At 39.9% G+C, this 13,965-nt stretch overlaps 1 protein-coding gene across 6 annotated transcripts in view; it reads left to right on the top strand.

Annotated features, from left to right (window-relative positions):
- TJP1 (tight junction protein 1) overlaps positions 1-13,965 on the top strand; it is a 244,509-nt gene that overhangs the window by 10,966 nt on the left and 219,578 nt on the right. For all 6 annotated transcript variants that reach the window (XM_041751851.1, XM_041751848.1, XM_041751847.1 and 3 more), the window contains exon 2: positions 1,435-1,567. In XM_041751851.1, the coding sequence (XP_041607785.1) occupies positions 1,435-1,567 (133 nt within the window). The remainder of the gene's footprint in view (positions 1-1,434; positions 1,568-13,965) is intronic.

Below are 13,965 nucleotides of genomic sequence, written 5' to 3'. Positions count from 1 at the left end.
TAAAATATTAATTAGGTCGGGAAAGTTGAAAAGTATGTGAACATGGAATGTATACAAGCAGGAAATCTGATCATAAAATAAGGAAACTGATTTTCACAAGCCACACATAACAAATCAGTCTTACTCCTTAAACCTTTGTCATCCCTAAGATGATAATCCACTAAGTAGTTTCCTCCCCGGTTCCCGGGGCACCTTCTAAGGCTGTCAGCATTAGTGGCACAGAAGCGATTGAACACATGGTGGACTTTGTGTGTTTACATGTATCCCAATGTGCATAGATTAGATTATTTACCATTTCTTTTTATCTGTATTTACTTGGTTCTGTAATCATGTTAAAATTAAGTGTTGGCTGTCATGTTTAAATTTTTGAAGTTACTTTCATGCTTGAAAAAGCATGCTGAACAGTATTTGTGGTTGTACAAAGTGATAGCCAACTTGCTCCAAGCGTGCTGGGCTCTGGGCTGAGTGCTTGATAAAAAATCACCTAGAGGGGAGCAGATGCCTCCCAGTTACCTAGGAAACTTCAGTCTGGCCTTCATTGCTTCTTTGATGGTCACAGAGTTGACTTTTAGTGAGTCTTTTTTTTTTTTTTTTAATTTTTATTTACTTATGATAGTCACAGAGAGAGAGAGAGAGAGGCAGAGACACAGGCAGAGGGAGAAGCAGGCTCCATGCACCAGGAGCCCGATGTGGGATTCGATCCTGGGTCTCCAGGATCACGCCCTGGGCCAAAGGCAGGTGCCAAACTGCTGTGTCACCCAGGGATCCCCCACTTTTAGTGAGTCTTAATGTAGAAATGTTTGAACCCCATCAAGAAAAATTTCTAAGCCAGCAAGCTGCTAAGAAATACTTAGAAAGGGTATCTGGGGCAGCCCCTGTGGCCCAGCAGTTTAGCGCCGCCTTCAGCCAGGGGTGTGATCCTGGAGACCCAGGATCGAGTCCCATGTCAGGCTCCCTGCATGGAGCCTGCTTCTCCCTCTGCCTGTGTCTCTGCCTCTCTCTCTCTCTCTCTGTGTCTCTCATGAGTAAATAAATAAAATCTCAAAGAAAGAAAGAAAGGAAGGAAGGAAGGAAGAAAGAAAGAAAAAGAAAGAAAGAAAATACAAAGAAAGAAAATACAAAGAAAGAAAATACAAAGAAAGAAAAGGAAAGAAAGGAAAAGAGAAAGAAAGAAAAAGAAAGAAAGAAAGAAAAAGAAAGAAAGAAAAGAAAGAAAGAAAGAAAAAGAAAGAAAGAAAGAAAGAAAGAAAGAAAGAAAGAAAGAAAGAAAGAAAGAGAATATCTGATCAGAGGTAGCTCCACTGTGGTTCTTAGCTTCTTGTTTGAAAAAGAGCACGAGATTTCTAGAGCTATTCTCAAGTAAGTCCTTATATCATGCTTGAGAAACATATCTACCTACAAACCTGTCTTTTAAGTTTTTTTCCCTTCTTGCAGGGTAACGCCATCCTCTGAAAATCCAAATGGTGCTACTTCTAGCGTCAGCCAAGGAAAACCTTCTTTAAGACGAATAAAAGGGAGACTGCACAGAAGCAAAAGCCTTGACAGCATCGATTTCTGTGAACTCACTGTAAGTGGACTGTGCAGTATTTTTTTAAATTTTTCAAAGAATGTGAACATTTTTATTTCATTTTTATTTGCATAAAAACACAACAGTTGTATTTTGTGCACATTTTTTTTTTGGCAATAAAAATGGGTTTATCCAACAGGTTACCAACCAGAATGCTTTGTTAACTGGTATCTGTATGAAACATCTATAATAAATGATTGTGATTCGAAGACCAAAATAAAGAAATGCTTCCTGAACTCTGCAACAAAAATTGAATTAAGTTCAGTGGAGTATTAATGTAAGTTTCTTAGAAAGTTACAAATCTGCAAGTTAATGTAAGTAGGATCTAAGTGTTTGATTAACCCCAAATATCCACCTTCCTGGCAGCGCCAGAAAATAGAGTTACTCTGATATGATTAGGACAGATCCTGATTCAGCTAATGCTAGTCCTTTCTATTTGTTCGAAGTGATTAACATTAGTGGTCATATTCTTTTTTTTCCCCCAGGCCAAGTGACAGGCTTTCATGTGAGTATGTGATACGTTCATGCATGTTTTAGAGGAACACTGGCACTTTCAGTCCCCACTGTCCTTTGCTATTAATTATGTTGTTTAGCTCATAAGAGATAATGTAGTGCTATAAAAGACATAGTAGAATTTTCTTTGCTTTAAGAAGAATTTATTCAAATTTATGTAGGGTTCAAATTAATGGATATTTAGGATGTTTAGCAGACCAGATGTGTTCGCTTCTCCCCTTGGAGCTCTGAAAATTTCTGAATTATAAAAGTACCATTGAAGGATGCCTGGGTGGCTTGGCTCAGTCAGTTAAGTGTCTGCCTTTGGCTCAGGTCATGATCCTGGGATCAAGCCCCACGTGGGGCTCCCTGCCTAGTGAGGAGGCTGCTTCTCCCTTTCCCTCTGCCTGCTGCTTCCCCTGCTTGTGCATTCTCTATCAAATAAATAAACTCTTTAAAAATCAATCAATAAATAGAAATACCATTCACCATACCTGTTTCAAACAGTGGTAACAAAGACTTTCTTTTTTGAGGGTATGACTTCTGCAATCTTTTATCAATAGTTAATGAAACCAAAAGTTCAGTAAATGTGGATATTCTTAATTTTTATTTTAGTAACTATTCTTGTTAAAATAATTATACTCAATTTTGCCTAAAAGTGTACTTGACCATTTTATGACACAAGGCAGCAGAAGGTGAAATGTGACCTTCTTGTGAAAAAGACATTTAAGCAATAACTGAGAAAAGACAGTAAGGTTTTGCTAAGCAAAGCTAATAATATGACTAAAGAAAATATAAATATGGTTTAATATAAAGAGAATTGCTTTGCAAAAGTCAAACACTGAATTGAGAAGCAGTTTTTTTTTTTTTAAGATTTATTTATTTATTTATTTATTTATTCATGATAGACATAGAGAGAGAGAGAGGCAGAGACACAGGCAGAGGGAGAAGCAGGCTCCATGCTGGGAGCCTGATGCGGAACTCGATCCTGGGACTCCAGGATCGCGCCCTGGGCCAAAGGGAGGCGCCAAACCGCTGAGCCACCCAGGGATCCCCGAGAAGCAGTTTTGAGTTACTTTTTGGATTATAAAAAATGGAAATTGGAATTTATCAGGTTCTTTTTTATAGTATTAAACATTGTCATTACTGAAGGTAGTCCAATAACTAATAAATCTGGCATGTCATAAAATATGTTTGTTTGCTTAATTATGGTCTCTGTGGTTGGGGAAGAGGTAAATATATCAGTAGACTATGACAGGAAAAAAAGCTTTACTTCATATACACTTGCTTTCAGCCTCCCAACAATAGAAATAGATTATTTTAGCTGTGAGGAAAAGTTAGCAGATAGAGCTATCTTTTATCATGATGAATATGTTTTAAAATTATTGATAATTCATCCCCTGCCTTGTGCCATGCAAGAGTTGATCTGGCTCAAGTGAGTACACAGTTCAAGCAAGGAAAAAATAACACTATCTGCAGAATTAATTTCTTTCTTTTTGAAATCTCTCCAATTTGACTTTATCTCAAAAGTGAAATGTCTTAGTTATCCCCAGAGGGAAGACATTTGACACTGAGGTTAAGAGAGAGAGGTAAAGTTGAGATTGATGGAAGGTCCCATTCCAGGGAGGAACATGTATGTGTTCAAGGACTACGTGGTTTTCTGCTTTCTGGAGAATACATTGAGAGGCCATGGACTTTGGTACACTGATATTTAATCTCTTTCAGTAATGAGAATGTATTAATGAAATGTAATTAGGGTTCACCCTTGAAGATTGCAGGGGTTAGAGGCATCAAGCCTCCATGCAGTCAAAAATCCACTTATAAGCTGATTCCCCAAAAACTTAACTACTAATAGCCTACTGATGACCAGAAGCCTTAGCAGTAACATAAATAGTCCATTGACATGTATTTTATGTGTTCTATGTATTATACACTTCATTCTTACAATAAGCTGAACTAGAGAAAAAGTGTTATTAAGAAAACTGTGGGAAGCCTGGGTGGCTCAGCGTTTAAGTGCTTGCCTTCGGCCCAGGGTGTGATCCCAGAGTCCTGGGATCAAGTCCCTGCATGGAGCCTGCTTCTCTCTCTGCCTATGTCTCTGCCTCTCTCTCTCTCTGTGTGTCTCTCATGAATAAATAAATAAAATCTTTTTAAAAAGAAAAAACATCATAAGGAAGAGAAAATACATTTATAGCACCGTGTTGTAAAAAATCTACTCATATCTAGACCTATCAGTTAGTTCAAACCTGTACTGTTCGAGGCTCAACAGTACTGCAATCAATTAGACGTTTTTGCAGTTTGAGTTCGTTTTGTTTCTCAGGTTTCGCAGTGATGGGTGGTAGGACAGCAATGTTTGAAGATTTTTAGATTCTTAGAAATCTTTATAATGTGCATGTTCCGTTTTTAGGAAAGCAATAAACTGATTTTCCAAACAACAGAGAAATTTTTAAAAAGAGCCTAACAGCCTGGCTACTGCCACCATCTACCATAAGCTGTGGCAATTGGTGTTGTAATATCCAAAATACATAGGGGCATATAGCATCTTTAGCACAGGGATAGGAAGGTTGTTTTCCCCTCCACTTCTTCAAATCTGTCTTCTTTTTAAAAGAAAGAAGTGCTACTCTTGAAAACTAGATTAGAAGAGAGTCTCAGAGGAGGAGAATGGGATTCAGATCTGGTTCTCTTACACAGTTGACTCTAATGTAATCATAGAAAACCACATTTCAAAAGCTTCAGCCACAATGTTCAAAGGGTAATTACTTGGTAAATGATGGCCAATTATACAGGAATAGATACTTCTCATCCCCTTTAGGAAATAGTTTAGCCACCATAGGTGTCTCTGTTCAAAAAATAATGAAAATTTTGTCATATGATCTTTTTAAAATCTGTAAAAAATTTTATTAGATGTATGGCTTCCTTTGACTGCCAGAGCAATGAGCAAACCTTAAAGTAGAAAGACAAACTTAGTTCATTATCTCTGGTTATGTGCAAATATCAAATTTGCATGACCAACAGAATAACGTGTATTTTTTTATTTTTACACTTTACTTTCAATTTTGCCTAAGAAAAAATACAATTTTTATTGCTTTTGGAAAAACAGAGCAAATAGAGTAAGAAGAGGTCCACTTGCTATGCATTCAAGGTCCCAGTTTCTGGCTGAGAAACCTCGGATTCCAGCTGAGTTGGCTGGCTTCGGTCCAGGCGTCAGATTGATGCCATTTCACTCCTGGGGAGAGGTGATTGTTTCAGCTTTCTCTGTGGGGATTAAATGGGATGGGCATCCTAGTTCATTTGGCAAATCCTACAGCATAAATGACTGACTTCCGAGTTCACTGGAGGAGACTGGAATCCATCCAGTCTCACTGCTTCCATGAGACAGTGTCCCAGAGATCCTTGCTAAAATTTTGTTGGGCAAGGCCTGCACTGGACAAGTCTGTTATGAACACCTGTCTTGCCTGGAAAACCTGAGCCTTTGTTCAACACTCTAATGGGTAAAATGCTATAAAACCACGTGACAAGTTCTCACCGCCCCTTGAGGTGATGGAGTGATGTATTGATGATCAGAAGAAGAAAAGTGACTATTTTGTCTTTAGACGCAGTTAATGATGTTGATATGCTGAACTATTCCGTTTCGCTCTGGGCCATGGCCTGTTTAGAGTGATCAGGTTGCCTTGTCCCTCCCTGCTTCTCAGATACTTCTAAGTGTATAGTCAAAACATTTTTAGTGATAATTTAAAAATTCAACAGACTGCTTGAAATTTTACAGCTTCCTTGATCATACATCCTCCCTAAAACAGGAAAATGGAGCCAGTTGAGTAGGATTCATTCAGTGCGGGGAGGCTCTTCTGAATATAGACTTACACAATTTATTTCCTGCTTTGTGGGTGTAAATCTAGATTGCTAATTTTCTCTTTCTGCCAACAGACAAATACTCCAAAAAGTTTCATGTACAATAAAGAGAAAACAGTGAACCAGTTAATAGTTTATGGCTGTGTTCCCTAAGCTTTGGATTAGACAGTTGTAGTCATCACCAAGAACCATTAGGCAAAAATGATAGGTCTCAAAATCTTCAGAGGAGTTTTTGTCATTAGAGGAAAAATATGTGATAATAAGATACTATTTGGAGTATATTACTTTTATATGTATTTCTGGGCTAATAAGTCACATTTCATTGCTGCCTTGTTGTTAAGGTAATTCTGTTTATTTTTATTTTTATTTATTTTATTTTTTAAATTTTTATTTATTTATGATAGTCACAGAAAGAGAGAGAGAGAGAGAGGCAGAGACACAGGCAGAGGGAGAAGCAGGCTCCATGCACCAGGAGCCCAACGTGGGATTCGATCCTGGGTCTCCAGGATCGCGCCCTGGGCCAAAGGCAGGCGCCAAACCGCTGTGCCACCCAGGGTTCCCTGTTTTTTTTTTTTAATGATCAGCAATTTTTCATATTTGAAAAGGTAACTTTTTTCTCCTGATAAAGAGGAGTCTCTATGTAGGCTCATAGAAAATAAGTGTAACCTATGAAGATATCAGTGATAGAAATTTTCTCCTTCTCCCTCTACCCTTTAAGACCTCCTCTGTGAGCTCTGTGGGACACTTGAGAGAGTCAAGAACACTGTTTTAAAACTAAATATCTGACTTTTAATACCTACCAAGTTTGCTTTCTTCTTGGCATGATTGGGTACCTGACTGGTGAATAAGGAGCTGGGCACCCCAAGGTGAGAAGATGGAAGGTGGTTATGTGAAGGCACATTGAATACCAACTTCCCCTGCCTCCCATTCTGTTGGGAGGGGGCCAGCCACTTCTCCCCTTTCTTGCTCCCACCTGATCACCATTGCCCATCTCACCAGTCAGTATGAGAACCTAGAAGAAACAGCAGGGAGCATTGGGGGCCCCTTTTACTCTGGGTGCACAGCTTTCCCTCCTGACCTTTAGTGATATGGGCATCTTTCTGTTCACTTTTACAAATCTGCATCATTGTAGGTGTTGGCCCACGACCACCAGCAGATCTCCTCACTGTGCCCTCAACTCTTAGTGCATGTTTTATTCCTGATTGTATCAAGGGCTTCACCTCCTCAGAGACAGGGAGCATGTCTTTTATATTCCCCTGAATGCTACACATGACAGATTTTATGCTCATTAAGTATCTGTTGGTTGGTTGTTGGTTAATTGATTGTTTCGTTAGCTGTGGCAGCTCAGTAGAGAAAAACTTAGAGACCGTTAAATGTTCCCATAGTAGGCATTAAGAAGTAAGAGATGATGTAAAATGATGTAATTCATTTGATATGGAGTTAGGTAAAGTAACCAGCTTAATCTGTTGACCTATTTATGGGAAACACCCCTGAATAGCAAGAAATAAGGGGGGGAGCAAAGTAGACGTTGTGATGCCATTTAGAGGTATTGGAGGTGGAGGTGATGGTATTGGTGATGAAGGTAGAGGTGGTGATGGGGGTGGAGATAGAAGTGTACATACCCATTGTCATTAGTCTTTCATTGAAACTTTTGAGAGCAAACTGTACATATAATGTCTCACAATCTCTACATTTTGAATACATAGGTCCCCCAAACAGGGTCATTCTCCACTTTGCCACCATGTAACAAATCAGGAAATCAACACTGACATGATAATAGTGTCCAATCTACAATTCCCATCCAAACTTCACCACTTTCCCTGTGGTATCTCTCTTTCCTTTCTGGTGCAGGATCCCATCCAGGTACAGGCATTGGTTAGAGATGTCATGTTTCCTCCTTGACAGTTTTAAAGAATCTTGAACCTGGAGCCGTTCAGTGTTTCTCATGACTAGATTCAGGTCATGTGTTCTTGGCAGGAACAGAGGACCTGCCGTCACTAGTCCCAGTTCACCAAGCACCTGGCCTCCTTGCTGGCTTCAGTGTCAGTGAACTAGGCACAGGAGTGTACTGTGGCCCACTCCCAACCCTCCCTGAGGATATGCATTGCTGTGGGGTACAGGAGTCTTCCAGAATTATCACCCTCATTAATTTTCCAGAGTGGGAGAAATCAAGTAGAGTTTTGAGGCTCTTGTGCAGAACAAAGTAATCTGGCTGTTATATATGTTTGGGACTTCCAGAGGCCAATCTGAGTCCAGTTTGTCAATTAACAACCAATTAATAGTAGACAGTTTGCCCTTAATGGTTACTTTCATTAAACTGCATATCTAAGGGACTCTCACAGACAGCCTTGCAAGGACTCTTGTCTTTTTGGAAAATTATAAGCATAATGGCAATAAGCTGTCTATTCCTCTGAATACTGTCAGCTTCTACCTTTATCTTACAGGCTTTTTGGATTGGGTCCACAGGTCAGAATTTTGTCTTCCATTTATGTCAGCGACTCCCTCTTTAGTTTCTTTTCACTAGCAAATGCTTTTTGAGAAGTTTGTTGGCTCTGATTTTAGGCGAGATTTTTATTTATCAAAACTGAATAGAAAAATACAGATGAGCCTTTTAGAAATTTAGATCTTAAAGAAAACAATAGAGAAATATTATTTCTAAAAAGAGAATATGAGGTCTTTAGTATTCTACCTTAATATATATTTCATAGTCTGTTTTGAAAGCAGTTCTTTGATTTTGCCTCTTTCTAGGGCTTACATTCCATCCTTGGTGGCTGGGCTGGAGAGTAGCCAGCTACTGTCCTTTCCCTGTCTCCAGCCACAGCCTTCACCTCTCTTCATGCAGATCAAGATGCCAGCCCCACAGCCAGAATATGTCCAGGCTTCATTTTTGGCTCATCTGGGACCCCTCTCCTTCATATCTTTCACACACACCACCACCGCCTCCATCATCATCTTGTCTGCTGTTAGAATGGTCAGATCTAGTAGAGCAAGCAGAAAAGTAAACAGACATGTTGCACTATGAACAATAGTGGAGGCAGTCCAGGGTACCTCCAGGGTACGGCAAAAGAATCACAAGAAGGTGGCCCTTGAACTGTATCTGGGAATGCATCTGACTTTATTTGGGGGAAAAGTGGGAAGGAGGTCATTAGATTGAAAGAGCAGAGCAGGGAGTGGAGACAGAGCTGAGAACTACTAGGGGTATGGAAAGATACTATAGTTTGTTTTGAACCCCAGAGCTTTACAGAGATGCCCGGGGCTGGGCTGGGTGGATCTTGAGCCCCCATCTTCCTCTTCAGCAGAAGTAACTCCGCTTTGATCTGTTCTGCTGGAAGGTAGGAGGGACACACAGCTGGAAAAAAAAAAAAAAAAAAAAAAGACTCTCCCCTGGGACGGTTTTGCTAGAACCAGAGAGTGCTAGTTCAAGGACAGTCAGAAGTAGAGGAGTAAGCCAGAGAAGTTCATGGATAGATGTTAGAGAAGCTGAGGAGGGCAGTTTCCAGAAGGGTGTGGGTAATCCACAGATACGTGCGGCCTCAAAGCTGGGGTGGGGAGCGGGGAGGGCAAAGCAACTGGGACCTGCCAGTGGTCAGAGAAGGTCATTCGAGGAGTGAGAACTAGAGTTTATATTTTCCTTTGTTTTTTATCTTGAGAGGAGAAATAATGTAATTTTTCATAAAGACACAGAACAGAGAGAGCCATCAGCACTTTGAAATCTACAGAGCTGATGTCATGGACCCTGACAGTTATGTCACATTTCTGACAGTTACAGCCCCCTCGCCCTCAAATCTATGAATGGGGCACACGATGTTAGAACTCACCCTCCGGGTGCTGTGCTGTTGGTGGTGACCGGGCACAAAGGTGGCAGGGGACATTTGGAGGTGGTTGGCCACATTAGCCAAGGGCAGTGGGGAAGGCCAGCAGGCCGGAGAGGTTGATAATAATAGAAATAAAAAGAATATTTTCATGGGTGCTGAAAGAGTAAATGTATGGAAATGATCCTTTATCTAAAATGGATAAAGTATCTCAGGTTCTCAGAGATGATCTATTATTTCACTATTTTTCACTCAGTGAATGGAATCATTTGATTTCCACATTTGTTATTGAACAGAATAAATAACCTCTGAAGAATGTAATAATGCAGTGTTTTTGTGTGTGCATGTGCATGCACACATTGTTTCCATTGTGGAGAAAACTGGTCACATTTCTCTTTGAAACAGACATCATTGTGTTCCTGGATGAGAGCATGTTAATTCATCTGGTTATTCCGTGACTTCAGAGCAGAGAAGGGGAAGTCTCAGAATGTGTTGTTTGCCATTCCTGTAACGTGTTCTATTTTGGGGAAGCTGCCCATGTTGTAGCTAACATTTAGTGGGTACTGACTATGCCTGATGGAGAGGCTGAGTGAGGGCCACACACACAATAAGAGTACCTGCTTTTTCACACTGGCTCAGGAGAACCTGAGAAAATAAACTAGGAGGAAAGGAATCCTTCCGTTGCCTTCGCGCTTTATAGTTTTCATTCCTGCAGTGAATGGGGGCATGAAATATTGATTTATCTTCAGTGATGACTTCATAGCTTGCAGGAGGACTCCTTCCTCAGAGCCTGCTTTGGGTGCTGTCACAAGACCCAGTCGTCCCTGGATATCTTTGTGGCCTGTTTGTTTGGACACCAGCATTATTTCCAGATTATTGGAGCTAGCTCTCCCCTTCAGAGGCACTGAGAGGCGGCACAGACTTGAAGTGAGCCTTGGCGGGCAGAGCTTGACAGCCCTGCCTGGGGAAGTGCTATGGGTGGAAAGCAGAGATGATCGGAGCATTCCAGAACAGACCTCAGGCAGCCAGGGCTGGGAAGGAAGGGGTTCCAGACACAGAAGGAATACCAAGAGCCCAAAGTACTGAGATACCCGGTTTGCCCCAGGACGAAAGAACATTGCATGTGACCTTTATATACAATTTTAATATCAACTAAAAGATCCTCTGTGGTGAAGTATTACCAGAAAAATGTAGCTGTGACTAGGAAAGATGTCATTTAAACTGGGCCTCAGCATCGTCACAGAATGTGAATGTCCGTTTGCGGAAGTCCCTGGGGAGAATCTCAGTAAGGCCCAAGCAGATACAGCAGTTAATTGTGGCATGTTCCAATTGTCCAAGCCACCAAGCCTGGAAAGGGTTTAGTTTCTGCTTAGGAGGCTTTATCCTGAAATCTTTTAACAGTCAGAGGTAGGTGGGCACTTCACAGTATTATTTTTGACTGGAGTCTTCCCCTTGTGCCCCAAGGCAGGTGGCCTGGCTACACACAGTTTGGCCAGCCACATGGGGGCAGGGCTTTCTAGCAAGTGCACTCTGGCAGCCAGAGCAAGGCTGTCCAGCTGGGGTCCTTCTGGACTAAAGACTTCACACTCCCTACTTGTCACCCATCATAACTCTACTTAAATTTGTGGTCCATGGACTTCCATGTGGAAATGAAAGTGGAATATTTGTTACAATTTGAAGTTATTTCAGATGTTTGAATTTCTGAAAGCAGTTGTTACTTGGAGAGGTTCAGCCTAGGGCAGATGGACTTCTGAGTGAGCCACTCTGTGCTTGTTGGAAGGTGATTTATATCTCAAGAGCTTTGATGATTGGAGAGTATCTGACAGTCGAGACTCTGCTTTATTCTTTGGGATGAAAAACAAAAGTGTTTCTACCCTTCTGTAAGGACTTCTGTGTGACCAGAATGAAGTCAAGCTTTTTTTGTTGTTGTTTTTAAGTAACCCAGTTGAAACTCTTTAGAACTATCTACATCCTATATCCCAAACATGATTTTAGTTTGTGATCTTTTTTAAATTATGTTTTGGTATTCATTTCCGTGTTTGTTATAACCTTGGTAAGCATTTATTAACTTTGTTTCTCTCCATTCTCTGTTTACTAAATTTTGAAAGATTTATTATAATTAGAGAATAAAAACCTTAAACTAGCCTTTAACATATTTTTTTCCCTTCTGATCTGACTGTATACTTTGGGTTACTGCATTTTATGTAGATACTCAGAATCACTGGCATTTTCCTATTTCGGCATGAAAATTCATTTTCAACATTTTGGAAATTATATGATTCAATATATTATTGTTGCTACTACTTATATTTTAAAAACCTGTTTCACCTTTGGCTTCCAGTGTATGTTCCATGTTCTCAGCAGAAAGTTTAAAATGGACTATTTAGTTTTAAATGACTTATAAATGTTTATTTTTTCTCCCTTGAAAATGTTAACAAGATACAGTAAGATTGGAAAGACATGCTGATGTTTTGAGGTAGGGCCATATTTTAATTCATCTAACCTTTGTTTTAGTTTAACACTAGATTTACCATCTAATAATTAGATTTTTTTTTCTGGTAAAGAGAGATGTTTTCCATTGTACTTTTTCATATCTAGGTGTATTTTGGAACAGAACAAAAGAATAACCTAATTGGAGCTACTGCATTATCAAAAGTGTCATTTAGGAAAGGATTCCAGAGTCACGGTTTGCCCTTCTTGATTTATTCTCCAGATGATGATTGTGTTAAGTATGTCTCTGTATGTCATTTTTTATCTTGGACTGGGTCAGTGTTGTCTGTGTTAGGTTGTATACCGATGGTCCCCAACTTAACAATGGTTCAACTTAATAAATTTTCACCTTTATAGTGGTACAAAAGTGACGTGCCTTTCAGTAGAAACCATACTTCGTATTTTGAATTTTGATCTTTACCCAGGCTGGCGATAGATGGGACAGTATTCTCTCATGATGCTGGGGAGTGGCAGTGAGACACAGTGCCTGGTCAGCCACAATCACAGGAGTAAACAACCAGCGCCCTTAAAACCATTCTGTCCCTATACATCCATTCTGTTCTTCACTTTCTGTATAGCACTCAATAAATTACATGAGTTATTCAGCACTTTATTATAAAATAGGCTTTGTGTTAGATTATTTTGCACAACCGTAGGCTAATGTAAGTGTTCTGAGCACATTTAAGGTGGGCTAGGCTAAGCAATGATATTTGGTCAGTTAGGTGCATTAAGTGCATTTTTGACTTAGGATCTTTCTAATCTACGATGTCTTTATTGGGATATAACCCTAGTGTAAGTCAAGGAAGATCTGTACTTGTTATTATCTTTGCACATTGTGTGCAGATAGTATCTGATAACTATTTTTCAAAGTTATTTTTTTTAGGATTTATTTATTTTTTGGGGTGGGGCAGAGTGAGAGAGAGTTTCAAACTGACTCCATGCGGAGGAGCCCAATATAAGGCTCCATCTCATGACCCTAAGATCATGATCTTACCCAAAACCAAGATTCTGACGCTCAACTGACTGAGCCACCCAGGCACCTGTGCTTTTCAAAGTTATTAAATACTTCTATGTCATGCATTCCTGAGGAAATACTTTAGTACCTGCTGGTTTTAGAATGCCATTGTTTCTTAGTTTTCATTTCAGAAGATACAACATACAAACGTACTGCTATTTTTTGTATGTTTTCTCAGATTTGTTTTGTATCATTTTTTATTTTTTATTTTTTTTAAATTATTTTTTTTTAATTTTTATTTATGATATTCACACACAGAGAGAGAGAGAGAGAGAGGGGCAGAGACACAGGCAGAGGGAGAAGCAGGCTCCATGCACCGGGAGTCTGACGTGGGATTCGATCCCGAGTCTCCAGGATCGCGCCCCGGGCCAAAGGCAGGCGCCAAACCGCTGCGCCACCCAGGGATCCCTGTATCATTTTTTAAAACATGGAATCAGTGCCTTTTTTTGGATGATATGAAATGAGAAAATCTAAAACTTACCTGGTAGAAACCAGCACAATTTGGAAGCCTCAGGATCCCCAAATCTTTGTTGAAGATTTGATTTTCAAGCATATTACCACCTGATATTAACTTTTTCTTCCTGGTTTTTGACTGATTGAAGAGTTTCAGAAATAGTTTACTCTTAAAGTGTGATCTTCTCTGAGCATAAATTCTGTAGCATTCATGTCATATATAATCTATAATTATGAAAGATTACAGTCTCTAACAGTATTGTTTGCTAATTACCGAAAGAGCTGTA

Source organism: Vulpes lagopus, chromosome 4 (assembly GCF_018345385.1).
Source record: "Vulpes lagopus strain Blue_001 chromosome 4, ASM1834538v1, whole genome shotgun sequence".
NCBI classification, from domain to species: Eukaryota; Metazoa; Chordata; class Mammalia; order Carnivora; family Canidae; genus Vulpes; species Vulpes lagopus.
The sequence above is the reverse complement of the archived record's forward strand: the minus strand, read 5'-3'. Positions and strand labels throughout refer to the sequence as shown.